The sequence below is a fragment of the Scyliorhinus torazame genome, chromosome 5 (assembly GCF_047496885.1).
Source record: "Scyliorhinus torazame isolate Kashiwa2021f chromosome 5, sScyTor2.1, whole genome shotgun sequence".
NCBI classification, from domain to species: Eukaryota; Metazoa; Chordata; class Chondrichthyes; order Carcharhiniformes; family Scyliorhinidae; genus Scyliorhinus; species Scyliorhinus torazame.
Genome location: NC_092711.1, coordinates 181,449,840 through 181,468,705, shown reverse-complemented (window position 1 = coordinate 181,468,705; position 18,866 = coordinate 181,449,840). Strand labels below are relative to the sequence as shown.

Here is an 18,866-nt window from a genome sequence, read left to right as displayed (position 1 = left end):
TTTTTAAAAAGTTTATCAAGAATCTATCTCGCCCAATCTTGAAAATATTCAAAGACTCTTGTGATGAATGTTGGAAATTGTAATATATATTTCTGTTGCAGTAATATTATTTAAATAACCTAGGTTAAGGTATCCAGACCCAGTGTTTGCTAAAGCTACAGTTAAGAGGTCGCAAATGGTGACGTCATGGTGAATTTTAACCATTTACTTGTTCACAAAGAGATGCCGAATTGGAACTCTTTGCTGGAGATTCCCTGGAGAATAGATAATTTGAGACATTGTGTTTAGACTTAGGTCAGCAGGTCATGGGACATCTGAGTGGGATAAAGATGATGTAATGAATGCAAGAAGCCAGGTCTATAGCAAAAAGCTTTGGCTGTAGGGTTTTTTAGTATGCCACTGGCAGAAGGATTTGCAGGTTATGCCTGAAAGGGTCTCTCTCCACTTTGCTGAACTGTTGCACACTCTCCTCTCTTTATAGATAGCCAGTCAGATAATAATCTGCATCCCCGTTTTTGCTACCATCGCGGATGAACTCACATTTTGCTGAATCAGCCACTCACTCAGCTTGTCCAAATCACACTGAAGCATAGACTATAGAATCCCTACCGTGCAAAAGGAGCCATTTGACCCATCGAGTCTGCAGGACCCTCCGAAAGAGCACCTCACATAGGCTTACCCCCGCTCTATCCCTGTATCCCCACATAACCTGCACATCTTTGGACTGTGGCAGGAAACATGAGCACCAGGAGGAAACCCAAGCAGACACGGGGAGAACCCGCAAACTCCATACAATCACCCAAGGCGGGATTCAAACCCAGGTCCCTTACGCTGTGAGGCACCAGTGCTAACCACTGTGCCAACCTGCTGCCCGTACATCTCTGCATCGTGCTCACAGCTTACCTTCCCACTCGGCTTTGTGTCACTGTTCCTACATTATGTGTCATCTTACTCCTACCTGACGTCCTCGGTACTCATATGACCTCAATAACTGGATCCTTCCCCTCCCACTACAATTCCATCTCCTGCCCCGAGGAATTGTGCTGAACCCTGGCAGCAGGTAGGTAATATAGACTTCAGGAGTCACACCTTTGGCTGCAGAGAACTGGATAGATTCTGCTAACAGTACTGCCGCTAGGACAACTATAATTGTTTTAACTCTCCACCCTGCACCCCTCCCCAGCAGCTCCCATGGGAATGCTGTCCTGCACCACAGTGCTGTGGTCAGTTTGCTCATCCTCCCTGCAGTCACTGCAAACATACACATCGGTTGTGAGAACGGCAAAGCTGTTGGACAAGAGTTTTCTCCAGCTCTACGTTTTGGATCCCCCCAATTCTGCCAGAGTCAGTCGCACCATCCTGACCCTGACCAAATCTGAAGTTCCCTGGCTCCCGGATGATGTTCTTCCTGTAGAATGGTACTGCTCGAAGCTCGGACTCCAACTCATCCGCTATGAGCCGATGTTCCTCCGAGCTGCAGGCACCACCTGTGGGTGCGGTCGCAATGGATCATACAGGTGTTCATAGGAACATAGGGATTGGAGCAGAAAGACAATTCAGCCCTTCGAGCCTGCTCCACCATTCAGTCAGATCATGGCTGATCTCCTCCTGGTCTCAAATCCACCTCCCACTTGTTGTCTGCATTCTTTTAGCCCGGTTTTAAAATCAGAAATATATCTATCTCCTTCTTGAAACCATTTAAAGACTCAGATTCCACCGCACTATGGGCACCGAGTTCCACAAATTCACCACCCACTGCGAGAAGTAGTTCCTCCTCATCTCAGTTCTAAATCTACCACCTCTCAACCAATATCCGTGATCTCTCGTTCTAATAATAATCTTTATTGTCACAAGCAGGCTTATATTAACACTGCAATGAAGTTACTGTAAAAAGTCCCCAGCCGCCACATTCAGGCGCCTGTTCGGGTAAACTGAGGGAGAATTCAGAATGTCCAAATTGCCTAACAGCACGTCTTTCGGGACTTGTGGGAGGAAACCGGAGCATCAGGTTCGATTCCCCGCTGGGTCACTGTCTGTGCGGAGTCTGCACTTCTCCACCTGTCTGCGTGGGTTTCCTCCGGGTGCTCCGGTTTCCTCCCACAGTCTAAGGACTTGCAGGTTAGGTGGATTGGCCATGCTAAATTGCCCTTAGTGTCCAAAAAGGTTAGGAGGGGTTATTGGGATAGGGTGGAAGTGAGGACTTAAGTGGGTCGGAGCAGACTCGATGGGCCGAATGGCCTCCTTCTGCACTGAATGTTCTATGTTCATCTCCCGGAGCAATGTGAAGCCACAGTGCGAACCACTAGGTTACCATGATTCCACCACAAGGGGGAACATTTGGTCTACCTTTACTTCATCAATCCTTCATGGCCAGCCCCAGTGGTCCAACAGCTGTTGCATAGGTAGGCGAATGGTGAAAGAGGGGCTGAATGGCCTCCTCTTGTTCAAATGGTTCAGGTCACGCATAAGCACCCGGGCATTTGAAGGTGGCACTGAAACGATCAGCACGCCCCAGAAATTGTAATGTCAGGGTCTGCGGCACGGAAAACGTGGAGAAAACAAGCCCGTAAGTGAGAATTAACTCAATTGGGGTCAATTAATGGGTGTCCCTCCCGGGTAACAAGGCCCCAAATTTAGGACCATGAGGCCCCATTCATTGACGCTATCATAAAATGGCGGCGGTCCCGACGCTTGCGTCCTGACCCACTCGGCCGCCTTTCCCCTGGTCCACAAGATGGCGCCAGGTTTACACGGCAATCCTGGCTGGCTGGGTGGGAAGCCGGTGGGGAAGGGGCGGGCTAATAAACGCAGTTGATTGACGGCTCTCTGGGCCAATGGAGAGCGCGGCCTCCGCCCGGAGGGTCGTCGGGTCCTCCAAGCAATCACAGAGAGCAGGGGGGGATGGCCCGCCGCGCCCCGCCCCCCCAACCGCCGGCTGGCAAAGTGATTGTCTTGGAGGATGACGCAAAGCCCCCGTGGGGGGTGATTGACGTGCATTCCGACCAATTAGCCATCGGGGTCTGGCCGGGAGGACCGGGCGGTCCTCCAATCAATCACAGAGAGACTGGGGTTCCCACCCCCTTTTCCAGTTGGACTCTCCAAAAACAGGTTGGATAAACAGAGATTCCCAGAAAGAAAACTCTGCAGGTCCCTCCCAGCAACTGCAAAGAGAAACAAGAGTTAAAGTTTGGAGTTTAATGTGCCCCCTCCTCAGAGCTGAGGAGAGGTAGAAATATGATGGGTTTTATGCCAATTTTGAGTGTGTGGTGAAGCTCATGTTCCAGAGGAGAGGCAGTGGGGCTCCCCAGGGTGGGAGCAATCCCCCTTACAGGTACCACTGCCCCTCGGAGGGCTTCAGCGACCATGGAGCGCTGTTACTTTGGTCCGCGAACGTGCCGCAGAGCCCCGGTAGTCTGCCAGCACTTTGCCTGGCATAGTGAAGTGCAGGAACATCAACGCACTTTGCTCCAGCCATTTGGCGTACTGGAAATATTTGCGGGAGACGGTCGCATTGAAGTGTTGAGATAAGCACTTGCAATGCTGCAGCATACATGTTTATGGACCAAGTGCTGGAAAATGGGATTAGAACAGATCGGTGTTTGATGGCCGGCACAGGCATGATGGGCCTCTTTCTGTGCTGTGAAGCTCTATGACTGTCCTTGGCCACGGCAATGAACGTACCCTCCGCGGCCACCTAGTCCCAAAGCGGGACTCGGACCTAGCCCTGGCCCAGAGGCAGGGGCTTGACCCCCCCGGCCCCCAGACTTTCCCTCAACCTCCTTCACTGAACCACATCAGCTCCTTTTTCTGGGTGGGGAGGCATGGGCATTATTTCATTATTAACAAAATCCAGATTGGATTTGCTGTTTTCTTTCCAACAAAGAAGATAAATTATTTGTGGGGAAAATGAATTAATTGTGATTTGGACCCAACATTTTAATTTTTGTACATGTGAAATGAGGGTTAAAGGTGGGGATATCATTGTTGTTGTAAAGTGTAGATGTCAAACTCAATGTGTGGTGGTGGAGATTGGGCAGACCCTTCAGTGTCCCAGGTGTTGGCAGTGTAGGACAATGAAGAACTGGTGGGGTGTCTCAAATTTGGGGGAGGGGGTGCGGGAGGTGGAGAAGGCTCCCATAGAGGGGGAGGAAAGCCCATCCAACAAGGGGGTCAGAGGTGTCGGGTCGTGAGAGTATGAGGCGAAATCTCAATGAGGAGGGGGGTACAGGGCGTCGGAGGACGGTAGGCAGGATGACAGAGTCTCAAATTGGAGGGAAGGGTTTGGTTCCCGAAAAAGGGAAAGATTGGTGGAATGTTGCATAGAAAGTAGAATTGTCTGTGATCTATCCTATACTTACATTGATCTGTGTAAACTCAGGGGATCGGAAAGGCAGGATTTGCAGACGTGAATCTCGAATCGAAGATCGGGCCAAGGTTTTGACAGAGTCACTCAATTCATCAGGACATGAAAATCCTCAGCTTTTGAACATGCAAGGAGAAATGTTTGTCGGTTTTGTCTGTGGGAAAGGACTTCAAACATCAGTGTGACTGGAAAAGCACTGAAACGCACATACATTCGAGTGAGAGTGTTCCAGAGCACTGACTGTGGAAAGAGCCTTAACCAGTTACACAGCCTGAAAGAACATTGCAACGTTCACAGCGGGGAGAGACCGTACACGTGTTCTGTGTGGACGAGACTTCAACTGATCGTCAAACCTGGAGAGACACAAGGACACCAGCACCATGGAGAAACCATGGAAATGTGGGGACTGTGGGAAGGGATTCCGTTCACCTTCTGCCCTGGAAATTCATCGCCGCAGTCACACCGGAGAGAGGCCATTCACCTGCCCCGTGTGTGGGAAGGGATTCAGTGAATCATCCACCTTGCAGACGCACCGGCGTGTTCACACCGGGGAAAGACCGTTCACCTGCCCCGCGTGCGGGAAGCGATTTGCTTGTTCGTCCCACCAGCTGACCCACCAGCGGGTTCACAATGTGGAGAGGCCGCACACCTGTACCGAGTGCGGGAAGGGTTTCAATTACCCATCCCAGCTGAAGACGCATCGCCGCACTCACACCGGGGAACGACCATTCACCTGCCCCGTGTGTGGGAAGGGATTGGCTCGGTTAGCCAGCCTGCAGACACACCAGCTGGTTCACACCGGGGACAAGCCGTACATCTGCTCCGAGTGTGGGAAGGGATTTAGCAATCCATCCATCCTGCGGAAACACCGGCGAGTTCACACTGGGGAGAGACCATTTACCTGCTCCCAGTGTGGGAAGGGATTCACTCAGTCACAACACCTGCTTACGCACCGACGACTTCATACGGGGGAAAAGCCGTTCACCTGCTCTGAATGCGGGAAGGGATTCAGCGACGCATCCAGCCTGCGGAAACACCAGCAAGCTCACGCAGGGGAGAGGCCATTCACCTGCCCTGAGTGCGGGAAGAGATTCACTCAGTCATATAACCTGCTGACGCATCAGAGGCTTCACACTGGCGAGAGGCCATTCATTTGCTCCGAGTGCAGGAAAGGATTCACTCAGATGTCCCAACTGCTGACGCACCGGCGAGTTCACACCGGGGAGAGGCCGTTCACCTGCTCCCAGTGCAGCAAGAGATTCAGGGATTCCTCCACCCTGCAGAAGCACCAGCGACTTCACACGAGGGGAGGCCATTCCTCTGCTCCGAGTGTGGGAAGCGATTCACTCAGTTTGCCAGCCTGCTGACACACAACAGCAGTCACAGCAATCGATGACCCTTCCAATCCTTTGACTTTTCTCTTTTCAAATTTATTTACGGGATGCCAGCGCTGATTTCCCAGCCCCGAATTGCCCCTTGACAAGGTGACGGTGAGCTGCCTTCTTGAACCGCTGCAGTCGCTGTGGTGTAGATACACCCACAGTGCTGTTAGGGCGATGGCTCCATGTGCTTGACTGCGGGAGAGGAGCTGGCTTTAAACATTCCGCGGAACCGACGGTCCAACCGTGCCTACGGCTGGAGGGGAGGCCACCCAACCGGGCAAGGAGGTTGAGAATGTCACTCAACCTTCTGATGCACTAGCTGGTTCGCGCTGAGGAGGGACCATTCACTGGTGTGGGAAGGGATTTCCTCAGTCACACTGGCTGACGCACCAGCGATTCCACCAGCACCTCCAGGGGTCAGATTCTTCAGCTGTTGCTGCTGTTAATCACATCCCGGATGGAACCCTGTTCATTCTGACGGTTGGAGTCTGTTTCGACTCATGTTAGTAAATCCAGTGGCTGATCATAGAATCTCTACAGTGCAGAAGGAGACCATTCGGCCCATCGTGTCTGCACCGACACTCTGAAAGAGCAATCTACCTCGGCCCATTCCCCTACCCTATCCCCACAACCCCACCTAATCGGCACATCTTTTTGACACTGAGGGCCAATTTTATCATGGCCAGTCCACCTAACCTGCACATCTTGACTGTGGGAGGAAACCGGAGCACCCGGAGGAAACCCACGCAGACACGGCGAGAATGTTCAAACTTCCACAAACAGTTACCCAAGGCCGGAATTGAACCCAGGTCCGTGGAGCTGTGAGGCAGCAGTGCTAACCACTGTGCCACCGTACTGCTCTGATGTGGAGATTCATGCTCTGATTCTGTTAAGTACATCAACCATGTTTCGGCAATCAGTGTGTCAAATCCTTGTTGTTTCTCCGATAAAACGAAAGCTTAACCTACATGACCCCTTGCCGCGACAGTACCCATTTATGAGGCTATTGTCAAGTGAGAGTACCTTTAAGACATGGATGTTTAAGCAATGTACCTTTAAGAAAACAGTGATGTCAGAGAGTGGGTGGAGCTGAGCAGTTCAGCCATTTTGACCTTTCAGTTTGGAGGAAAAGAGCTTGGGAAGTGTCTGTGTTTTGCAGTGAGCTGGATTTGCTGTGATCCCTGCCATGAAAGAATATCTCTGGATCATTTGGGTGATTTAAACTCATAATAGTAAAGCCTTTAACCTGATGTGATTCTGTTTAAAGGTGTTAAGTCTCTTGGAAGTTTAAAGGAACATTGTGAGGAATTATTTACTGTTGGAATATTTTCGGAGTTATCTTTGAAGTAAGGGGTGTTAAATCCAATGTTTATTTAGGATGTTAAGTTGAGTTCATGGAATAAACATTGTTTTGTGTTTAAAAACCCACGTGCCCATAATTGTAATCCCACATACAGGGAACAAGCCGTGTGCTAGGAAAAGCAGCAAATACATTAAAGGGGGAGGTTGGTTGAACTCCATGATTCATTTTGGGGTTCTGAAAACGCCTCGCCCATAACAATATAATAAAAGCCTGTGAAATCCTTGGCTTTATCAATGGAAGCATAGAACACAAAAGCAAGTGAGTCTTCATCATCACCTTTCTTATGGTGAGAAGTTGAGGAGGTTGGGCCTGTATTCACTGCAGTTTAAGAAGAATGAGAGGCAACCTTATTGAGACACGTAGGATTCTCAGGGGGCTTGACAGGGCAGATGCTGAGAGGTTGTTTCCCATGTGGGAGAGTCCAGGACTTGAAGGCATCATCTCAGAGGAAGAGGTCGGCAATTTAAGACAGAGATGAGGAGGAATTTCATCTCTCAGAGGGTACAGAATCTGTGGAATTCTTTACCGCAGAGAGCTGTAGAGGCTGGGTCGCTAAGTATGGTCAAGGCTAAGATAGACAGATTTTTAATCAATGAGGGAACCAAGGGTTCCATGGATCAGGCGGGAGAGTGGAGTTGAGGATTATCAATCAAATGGAATGTTGGCCCTGATTCCAAGGGGGTTGGAGTATAAGAGTTGGGAAGTCTTGCTGCAGCTGTACAAGGTGCTGGTGACACCACATCTGGAGAACTGAGAGCAGTTTTGGTCCCCTTATTTAAGGAAAGATATTATTTTATTGGAGGAGGTTTAGAGAAGGTTCACTAGGATGATCCCCGGTATGGAGGGATTTTCTTTGGAGCAAAGGTTCAACAAGTTGGGACTCTACTCATTGGAATTTAGAAGAAAGAGAGATTATCTCATTGAAACATATAGGATCCGTAAGGGGTTTGACAGGGTAAATGCTGAGAGGATGTTTCCCCTCGTGGGAGAGTCTAGGACCACAGGGCACAGCCTCAGATTAAAGAGGGGCCAATTTAACACTGAAATGAGGAGGGATTTCTTCTCGGGTTGCGAGTCTTTGGAACTGTGAGAGTTGTGGGGCAGAGTCCTTGGGTATATTTAAAGCTGAAATGGATTCTTGATCAGTCAGGGAATCAAGGCTTATGGGAAAAGGGCAGGAAAGTGGATGTGAGAAATGTCGGATCAGCCATGATCCTGTTGAAAGGTGGAGCAAACTCGATGGGCCGAATGGCCTACTCGTGATCCTATTTCTTGCGATAGTGTGTCCATTTCTGGCACCCACACTTTGGGGAGGATGTGAAGGTGTCAGGAACGGTGCAGTAAAGCTTCAGATCAGTTCCAGGAATGAGGATCTTCAGTTATGCGGATAGGTTGGAGAAATGGGTGGTCTTCTTCTTGGAGAAGGGAAGATGGAGAGGAGATTTGATAGTGGTGGTCAAAACCATGAGGGTTCGGGACAGAATACAAGAACACAAAGGGATAGGAGCAGGCGCCATTCAACTCCATCATGGCGGACCTTGGGCTTCAACTCCATTTTCCTGCCTGCTCCCCATGTCCCTTAATTCCCGTAGAGAGCAGAAACCTGTCTATCCCAGCCTGAAATGTGTTCAATGATGGGAGCATCGAGGCAGCACGGTGGTGCAGTGGGTTAGCCCTGCTGCTTCATGGCGCCGAGGTCCCAGGTTCGATCCTGGCTCTGGGTCACTGTCCGTGTGAAGTTTGCACATTCTCCCCGTGTTTGCGTGGGTTTCGGCCCCACAACCCAAAGATGTGAAGGGTAGGTGGATTGGCCATGTTAAATTGCCCCATAATTTTTTTGAAATGATGGAGCATCCACAACCCTCTGGGGTAGAGAATTCAAAGATTCACAACCCTCTGACTTAAGTCATTTTTCCTCATCTCAGTCATATAAGGCCTATACTCTCTAAATGTTGAGAAGAATTAAGGGAGAACAGATTGAAGTGTACAAGATAATAAACGGTATTGTCGTGGAAATTATAATACAGACAAATTCCTCGAGGTTCGATTGAAGGAAATTTATTTACACAAATATATTTGCGGAGAGAGAGTGTTCCGGCTGCATAGCCATTCCACAGCACTCTGAGATTCGACCCAAGAAAGCATATTTTTATAGTCTGAAATAACAGCTTGAAGTAACAGGCATGTTTATATTAAATAGACCTTGGAAAGTACGTAAGATGAAATACGTAGTACGTATGTTCTTGCCCTTGGCTGAAAACAACTCGAGTACACATTTTGTTATCTTTCGGAGGACAATGTGTTATCATAATAAGGCCGAGACCAGAATATTAAGCAGTATTTTGTTTATGTTACCTGACCTTATTTTCGTTCAAAAGCAGTGTTGAACTATCGTCAAGCATTTCCCAGCATGCTTCTAAGTTGGCAACTCATTAATTTCCCTTCCACGAGTATGGATAAAATAGATGTGGAGCGGATGTTTCCTCTTGTGGGGCATTCTCGAATGAGAGGTCACAGTCTTTGAGTAAAAGGTAGCAAATTTAAAATGGAGTTGAGGCAAATCTGCTTCTCCCAAAGGGTTGTGAATATGTGGAATTCACCACCCCAGAGTGCGGTGGAGCTGGGAGAGGGAGTAAATTTCAGGAGGAGTTAATTTTTAATCGGTAATGGATTGAAGGGTTATGGAGAACGAGCAGGACAGTGGAGTTAAGGCCAGAATGAGATCAGCCATGATTGAATGGCGGAGCAGACTCAATGGGCCAAAAGGCCTAATTCTGTTCCTGTATCTTATGAACTTTTAAATGATCACCCCTTATCCTGCGATTCTGCCCCCGTGTTTTAGTATCCCCAACCTGCCCCTTGATGTGCAGGTTAGGTTACGGAAATTGGGCGGGGTAAATGGGGGATCCAGGAAGTAGAAATGGAGAACACTCTTGTCCCAACAACTTTGATGTTCTCACAGCTTGTGTGTACATGAGCTGCGACTCCAGGGAGGATGAGCAAACTGACCACAGCACTGTGGTGCAGGACAGCATTCCCGTGGGAGCTGCTGGGGAGTGGTGCCGGGTGGAGAGTTAAAAGGATTGTAGTTGTCATAGCGGCAATGCAGTTAGCAGAATCTATACAGTTCCCTCCAGCCAAGGGTGTCACTCCTGAAGCCAGTGCCAGGACAATTCCTCGGTACAGGGGAAGGATCCGGTTATTGAGGTCCAATTGAGTACCACGGGCATAGAGTAGGAGTAAGATGACACAGTGTGTCGGAGCAGCTGACACAAAGCTGGGTGGGAAGGTGAGCAGTGAGCACCATGCAGAGATGTACGGGTGGCATGTTGGCACAGTGGTTAGCACTGCTGCCTCACAGCGCAGGGGACCTGGGTTTGAGTCTAGTTTTGGGTAAATGGGTGAAGTTTGTGCGTTCTCCCCGTGTCTGCATGGGTTTCCTCCAGGTTTCCTCCCAGTCAAAGATGTACATGTTAGGTGGATTGGCCATGTGAAATTGCCACTGAGTGCCCAAAGGTTAGGTGGGGTTACGGGGATAGGGCAGAGGTGTGGGCCTAGGCGGGGTGCTCTTTCGGAGGGCCAGTGCAGACTTGATGGGCCGAATGGCCTCCTTCCTGCACTGGAGGGATTCTATGAATTGTGTAGGTTTCAATGAGATCACTTATCATTCTTCTAATCTCCAGGGAGTTTCATCCCAATTTACTCATAGAACAACCTCATCCCAGAGACCCAATTTAGTGAAGTTTTGCTGAACTGTCTCCAATGCAAGTAAATCATTTCTTAAATGTGGAGACCAATACCGCCCACATTACTCCAATGGGTTGGAGAGATCGGTGCAGTGATAAACATTGGAGGCCCATTTCCACAGTAAAATGGCCTACCTCAGCACATCACGCGTGTGTTTTAGGTGCTGGAAATAGTGAAATTGAATTCCAAGCATTGTCTGGCATCTTTGAATTTGTCGATATATATGTTTCTGGAACATTCCTCTTCATTCACCTGAGGAAGGAGCAGCGCTCCGAAAGCTAGTGACATCGAAACAAACCTGCTGGACTTTAACCTGGTGTTGTAAGACTTCTTACTGTGCTCACCCCAGTCCAACGCCGGCATCTCCACATTATATCTCTCTGACTCACAGAATTGTTAGGTCATTCGCTCCATGATGTCCGCACCAAATTTCCAAACAAATATTGTGACTGAGTGCCATTCCCCTGCACATTGCTTTTATTCAAGTCATGCCTCCTCCACACTTCCAGCCAGTGCATTCCAGACCCCAAACACTCACGTAACAAGTTTTTTTCTCACATTTGCTTCTTTTGCAAATCACCTTAAATCCATGCTCTCTCGTTCTCTATCCTTTGACAAGGGGGAACACCTTCTCCCTATCATCTCCGTCCAGCTCCCCTCATAATTTTTAATCATCGAATCCTTATAGTGAAAAAGGAGGCTATATCGTCCATTATGTCTGCACTAACCCTCCGAAAAATAACCCTACCCAGGTCCACTCCCCTATCTACTCTGCCCGATCCTCGTAACCAAACCTGTACATAAAGGGACAATTTAACATGGCCAATCCACCTAACCCGCACATCTTTGGACTGTGGGAAGAAACCGGAGCACCCGGAGGAATCCCACACAGAGGCAGGGAGGAAGTGCAATCTTCACAGTCCGAAAACCAGAATTGAACCCGGGTCCCTGGTGCTGTGAGGCAGACGTGCTAACCACTGTGCCACCCGTGCATTAACCCTTCTGGTATATTTTGTCTTCATGTTCTTTCTACCAAAGTTTTAGCGTTTATTGCAAAAGAACTGTCGCATAAAAATAAAGAAGTGTTGTTGCAATTGTATTGGGTGTTGGTGCGACCACATCTGGTGTATTGTGTCCAGTTTTGGTCTCCTTAAGAAGGATGTGGTGGCATTGGAGCCAGCTCTGAAGAGGTTCACATGATTGATTCCAGGTATGAAAGGGTTGATGTATGAAGAGAGATTGAACAGTTTGGGCTCGTACTCGCTGGAGTTTAGGAGAATGATAAGGGATCTGATTGAGGTATATAAAATACTAGGAGGGATTGATAAAGTAAACGTCGACCAACTGCTCCCCCTTGTGGGACAATCTGGAACGAGATGACACAGATATAGGTTGAGAGGCAGTAGATTTAAAACTGAGATGAGGAACTACTTGCAGAGTGTGGTACGTTTGTGGAACTCGCTGCCCCATAGTGCGGTGGTGTCTGAATCATAATAATCTTTATTGTCACAAGTAGGCTTAAATTAACACTGCAATGAAGTTGCTGTGAAAAGCCCCAAGTCCCCACATTCTTGTGCCTGTTCGGGTACACAGAGGGAGAATTCAGAATGTCCAATTAACCTAAAAAGTACATCTTTCGGCACTTGAGGGAGGAAACCGAGCACCCAGAAGAAACTAAGCAAACACAGGGAGACCATGTACACTCTGCACAGACAGTGACCCGAGCCGGGAATCAAACCTGGGACCCTGGCGCTGTGAAGCAACAGTGCTGCCCAATCATTAAATGGTTTCAAGAAGCTGGTTTAGCACAGGGCTAAATCGCTGGCTTTGAAGGCAGGCCAGCAGCACGGTTCAATTCCCGTACCAGCCTCCCCGAACAGGTGCCGGAATGTGGCGACTAGGGGCTTTTCACAGTAACTTCATTTGAAGCCTACTTGTGATAATAAACAAATTTCATTTCATTCATTTTCATTTCATTTTCATAAGGAGATAGATATATTTCTGATACAAAATGGGTTAAAGGGATATGGGGAACAGAAAAGGCAGGGAGGTGGATTTGAGACCAGGAAGAAATCGGCCATGAGGCAGCACTGTAGAACAGTGGTTAGCACAGTTGCTTCACAGCGCCAGGGTCCCAGGTTCGATCCCGGCTTGGGTCACTGTGCGGAGTCTGTACATTCTCCCTGTGTCTGCATGAGTTTCCTCCGGGTGCTCCGGTTTCCTCCTACAGTCCAAAGATGTGGTTAGGTAGATTGGCCATGCTAAATTGTCCTTAGTGTCCAAAAAGATTGGGTTAGGTGAGGTTATGAGGATGGGGTGGCGGTGTGGGGATATGGTGGAGGTGTGGGTTTGGGTCGGGTGCTCTTTTCAACGGCCGGTGCAGACTCGTAAATTCTATGATCTGATTGAATGGCAGGGCAGGCTTAAGCGGCTGAATTGTTCCTAAAATGCATTGACAATCGAGAGTGCATCCACCACGACATTCAAAATATTCAGTGACCTTGCAATTCTGGAGAAGGGAATTCCACAGACGAACCAACCCTCTGAGAGAAAATTGTCCAGTGTGTATGTTTTGTACAGAGTGAGAATTAACTCAATCGGGGAACAGCACAGGTGTACCTGCACCTCAAGGACTGCAGTGGTTCAAGAAGACAACTCGCCACCACCTTATGAAGAGCAACTAGGGATGGGCAATAAATTTTGGCCCAAGCTGCGAAACCCACATCCGGGCACTGGGACCAACGTTGGGAACAGGAAGCCCCGCCCACTCACAAACCCTGCCACAAAATGGCGGCGGCCTCGGCGCATGCGCCTTTCCTCTGGCCCACAAGATGGCGGCCGATTCCCATGGTAATTCTGGCCGGCTGCCTGGGAGCCCGGGGTGGATTTGTAAAGAGCGTTCAGTGAGTCCTTTTAAATTCAAGGGTTTCCTGATCATCTGAAGAGTGCTCGCTGACCGGCCGAGCGGTTTCCGTCATTCGCCTCGGCGCCATTTCCCGCTCCCCGCAGTGGAGGCCGTGACGTCGACGGCCTGGATGATAGGCAGATCCCTGGATCAATGGCGAACTCCGTCGCACTCCAACCAATCACAGAGGATGCCTGGTCTGGTTTGCCCCGCCTCCGTTGTGCGAATGATTGACGGGATTATGAACCTATGGCGACTGAGTCTCGCCCAGGAGGACCGTGCCGTCCTCCAACCAATTGTAGAGGGCAGGGGCTGGACTTGTCCTCCCATCGCCATTTGCAAGGTTGTGTCCAGAGGGTCCCAGTTACTCAAGAGCTGCCTCTGGGATAAAAAAAAAATAGATTATAGATTTATTTAAATAGAAAAGTTTGCAGTGTAAATTAATGGTGATTTGAACTAAACATTATGACCTCTGGAAGGGGAAAAGACATGGATTAATGATAGGAATATCAAAGTTGCCATTTCTAGATGTTTGAGCAAAGTTAGGGGGGGGGTCCTTCAAGGTCCCAGGGTTGTGCAGAGGATAGGGTCACAAAGATTGACCTATTGACGATAGGCGGAATTGAGATGGGTGGTGGTCAACAATAAGCAATGGGGGTGCGGGAGCAGAGAGCCGCAGGGCAGGACAGCGAGGATTGAGAGGAAAGGGGCCCAGTCCCCCAAGAGGGTAAGGGTTGGAAGAATTTCGCGCAGGAGCTAGAGAGTTCTCTTGTGATCCTGCACTGACGGCGATGACTTTTGTGAACTCCTCTTTTGCAGACAACGGAAGGGGTGGATTTGGAGACGGGGAAAGTCCAACCAACAGTCACACGAAGAAACAAACAGGGCCCCTTAAATGTCAAGAACCAAATGGAATAGGCCTTTGAATTTGAAAGGCAAAACGTTTGTGGGGAAAGATTTCAGATATCAGCGTGACTGGAAAAGCACCGAGCCACACACACACGTACATCCGAGTGAGAATGTTCCAGTGAACTGACTGTGGAAAGAACTTAAACCAGTTACACAGCCTGAAACAAAATCACACCATTCCCAGAAGGGAGGGACGTGTGCTGTATGTGGACGACGCTTCAACTGATTCGTTCAACCTGGAGAGTCACAAGGGCACCCGCAGCAAGGAGAAACGATTTGAATGTAGGGAATGTGGGAAAGGGTTCCATTACCCATATCAACTGGAAAACCACCGACGCAGTCACACCGGGAGGAAACCGTGGAAATGTGGGGACTGCGGAAAGGATTTCAATTACCCCTGTCGTCTGGAAAAACATCGCCGCAGTCACACCGGGGAGAGGCCCTTCACCTGCCCTGAGTGTCGGAAGGGATTTAGCGATTTATGCGCCTTGCAGGTGCACCAGCGAATTCACAGCGGGGAGCGGCCGTTCACCTGCTCCGAATGCGGGAAGGGGTTCAAGGACTCATCCGCCCTTCGGAGGCACCGGCAGCGGGTTCACACCGGGGAGAAGCCATTTGTCTGCCCGGTGTGTGGGAGGCAATTCGCCTGCTTGTCCTACCTGACGATGCACCAGCAGGTACACAGTGAGGAGAAGCCGCACACCTGCTCAGAGTGTGGGAAGGGATTCAGTTACCCATCGCTGCTGGAAAACCATTGCCGCACCCACACCCGGGAGAGTCCGTTCGTCTGCCCGGTGTGCGGCCAGGGATTCACTCGGTCAGTCAGCCTGCAGAGACACCAGCTGCTTCACACCGAAGGGAGGCCGTACACCTGCTCCCAGTGTGGGGAGGAATTCCCTCAGCTGTCCATCCTGCGGACCCATCAGCGCGTCCACATCAGGGAGAGTCCATTCATCTGCCCTGAATGCGGGAAGGGACTCAGTGATTCATACACTCTGCGAAGGCACCAGCGAATGCACACCGGGGAGAGGCCATTCACCTGCAGCACGTGCGGCAAACGCTTCATGGATTCCTCCACCCTGCTGAGACACCAGCATGTTCACACCGGGGAGAGGCCATTCACCTGCCGCAAGTGCGGGAAGGGATTCACTCAGTTGTCCAACCTGCGCACACACCGGCACGTCCACACTGGAGAGAAGCCGTTCACCTGTCCCGAGTGCGGGAAGGGATTCACCCAGCTGTCCAACCTTCTGACGCACCAGCGAGCTCACACCGGGGAGAGGCCGTTCACCTGCCCCAGCTGCGGCAAAGACTTCAGTGACTCCTCCACCCTGCTGAGACACCAGCGAGTCCACACTAAGGAGAGGCCGTTCAGCTGCCCCGAGTGCGGGAAAGGGTTCACTCAGTCGTCCGACCTGCGGACTCACCAGCGCGCCCACACCGGGGAGAGGCCGTTCACCTGCCCCGAGTGTGGGAAGGGATTCACGCAGTCATCCAACCTGTTGACGCACCAGCGGGTGCATAGCCGGGGGAAGCCACTCTCCTGCCCCACGTGCGAGAAGCGATTCAGTGACTCGGCTAGCCTGAGGAAGCACCGACGGATTCACACCGGGGAGAAGCCGTTCACCTGCGTTGTCTGCAAAAAGGAATTCAAATGTTCGTCCAGCCTGCTGAGACATCAATGCTGTCACATTGATTAGAGAGAAAGAAATAGATGATAAATGACTATGTGGGGGGGGCTGGCTTTAAAAAAACATTGCGTGTCTGGATGGCCCACTAGCGCTTTCCATCTGAGGAGAGATGTTTCTGTTGAGCTTGCAGTGTGGAGAGGTTTTTATTGCTGTCGGACCGGCTGAGACACCAGTGCGTTCACACATGAGACCGAAGGAGAGAGAGTGGCTTCTCCCTATATGTGGGAAGGGAGATTTACTTACCCGGTTAACCAATCTGCTGGGACCCCCACCACGTTCACAAGTGATGGGCCTGCATGGTGGCACAGTGGTTAGCACTGCTGCCTCACAGGGACCCGGGTTCAATTCCAGCCTTGGTGACTGTCTGTGGAGTTTGTGCGTTTGCCCCGACTCTGCGTGGGTTGCCTCCGGGTGCTCCAGTTTCCTCCCACAGTCCAAGGATGTGCACGTTGGGTGGAGCTATTGGCTTACGGGGATAGCTGGAGCGTGTGTCTAGATAAGGTGCTCTTTCAGAGGGTCGGTGCAGACTCGATGGGCCGAATGGCCTCCTGCTCTCTAGGGATTCTATGATTCTATCACCAGGAACTGGATTCTGCTGTTATTGCTGCTGCTGTGAATCACATCCAGGACTGACCCATGTTCATTCCGACTGGGGTCCGTTTCTGCTGATGTTAATAATCCTTGTAACTGGGCTGGAGCTTTATATCCTGGATACATCAAATAGATCAGCCATGTTTCAGCAATCAGTGTGTCGAGTCCTCCTTCTGTCTTAGATAAGACAACCACTTGTATGTATGACTCATCGGGGTGGCGCAGTGGTTAGCACAGCTGCTCACGGCGCCGAGGGCCTGGGTTCGACCCCGGTCCTAAGCCACTGTCCCTGTAGTGTTTGCACATTCTCCCCATGTCTGCTTGGGTCTCACCCCCACCATCCAAAGATGCGCAGGGAGGTGGACTGGCTACGTTAAATTTTAAAATACATGACTTACTGCCTCTAAGTGGACCTCTGAGGCCATGATAAAAACACGTTGAGTCCTTGGTTTGATTACTGGAGGCGTAACGCCACAAGAGCAAGGGAGTTATGGTGAACCTTTGTGGGTAGCTTGGAGAAGCTGTGGGCTGCTGTTGTCATCAGGAGAGGAGAAAGTTGAGAGAGACTTGGTTGAGGTGTTCCCAAGCGGTCTGGATAGAGCAGACGAATAAATCGTTCCCGTGAGCGGAAGGGTGGAGAAGCAAAAGGGGGAATCTCATTTAAGATGATTGCTGAGAGGAGCAATGAAGCATGGGCTCAGAAGAGTGTGGGCGTCATGGTGGCGCAGTGGTCAGCACCGCTGCCTCACGGCGCCGAGGACCCGGGTTTGCTCCAAGTCCCGGGTCACTGTCCGTGTGCAGTTTGCACATTCTCCCGTGTCTGCGTGGGTCTCGCCCACAACACAAAGATGTGCAGGGTATGTGGATTGGCCGCGCTAAATTGCCCCTTAATTGGAAAATAAATAATTGGGTACTCTAAATTTATTTTAAAAAAGAAGAGTGTGGTTCGGTCGTGCCTTTCATCGAATCCCTACAGTACCGAAGGAGGCCATTTGGCCCATTGAGTCTGGACTGACCCTCCAAAAGAGCACTTTACCCAGGCCCTCTTCCCCCACCCGATCCCCGTAACCCCACCGAACCGTTGGACACGAAGAAGCAATTTTAACCTGGCCAATCCACATAATCTGCAAATCCTTAGACACTATGGGACAATTTAGCATAACCAATCCACCTAATCTGCATATCTTTGGACTTGGGAGGAAACCGGAGCACCCGGAGGAAATTCATGCGGACACGGGGAAAATGTGCAAACTCCACACAGTCAGCTAAGACTCCCTGGGGCTGCGAGGAAGCAGGGCTAACCACTGTGCCACCATTCACCAGGAATCTTTTAGTAATTCATAGGATGTGGGCATCACAAGTATTTATTGCCCACTCCACAGATCTGGAGTCACATGTAGACCGGATGAGGGACAGCATATTTCCTTCTCTAAATGACAGGGGCAGCACGGTAGCATTGTGGATAGCACAATTGCTTCACAGCTCCAGGGTCCCAGGTTCGATTCCCGGCTTGGGTCACTGTCTGTGCGGTGTGTGCACGTTCTCCCCGTGTGTGCGTGGGTTTCCTCCGGATGCTCCGGTTTCCTCCCACAGTCCAAAGATGTGCAGGTTAGGTGGATTGGCCATGCTAAATTGCCCTTAGTGTCCAAAATTGCCCTTAGTGTTGGGTGGGGCTACTGGGTTATGGGGATAGGGTGGAGGTGTGGACTTTGGTAGGGTGCTCTTTCCAAGAGCCGGTGCAGACTCGGTGGGCCGAATGGCCTCCTTCTGCAATGTAACTTCTGTGTCTACTTCTGTAACATGAGTAAACCAGATTTTTCTTTAATGACCGTCTTCATGAGATAACGTAAGATAAGGGTAGCACGGTGGTTAACACTGCTGCCTCCCAGCTCAAGGGACTCGGTTTCAATTCTGC

At 50.2% G+C, this 18,866-nt stretch overlaps 2 protein-coding genes across 2 annotated transcripts in view; one reads left to right on the top strand and one right to left on the bottom strand.

The window, feature by feature from the left end:
• The window catches only part of LOC140418077 (uncharacterized), a 139,298-nt gene that overhangs the window by 12,799 nt on the left and 107,633 nt on the right, over positions 1-18,866 (bottom strand). Inside the window, exon 3 of the mRNA XM_072501500.1 lies at positions 1,356-1,487. Within this exon, the coding sequence (XP_072357601.1) occupies positions 1,356-1,487 (132 nt within the window). The remainder of the gene's footprint in view (positions 1-1,355; positions 1,488-18,866) is intronic.
• Positions 2,865-7,169, top strand: LOC140420771 (uncharacterized). The gene is made up of 2 exons (XM_072504764.1): positions 2,865-3,108; positions 4,379-7,169. The coding sequence occupies exon 2, from the start codon at positions 4,744-4,746 to the stop codon at positions 5,728-5,730; it is 987 nt and encodes a 328-aa protein (XP_072360865.1). The 5' UTR covers positions 2,865-3,108; positions 4,379-4,743; the 3' UTR covers positions 5,731-7,169.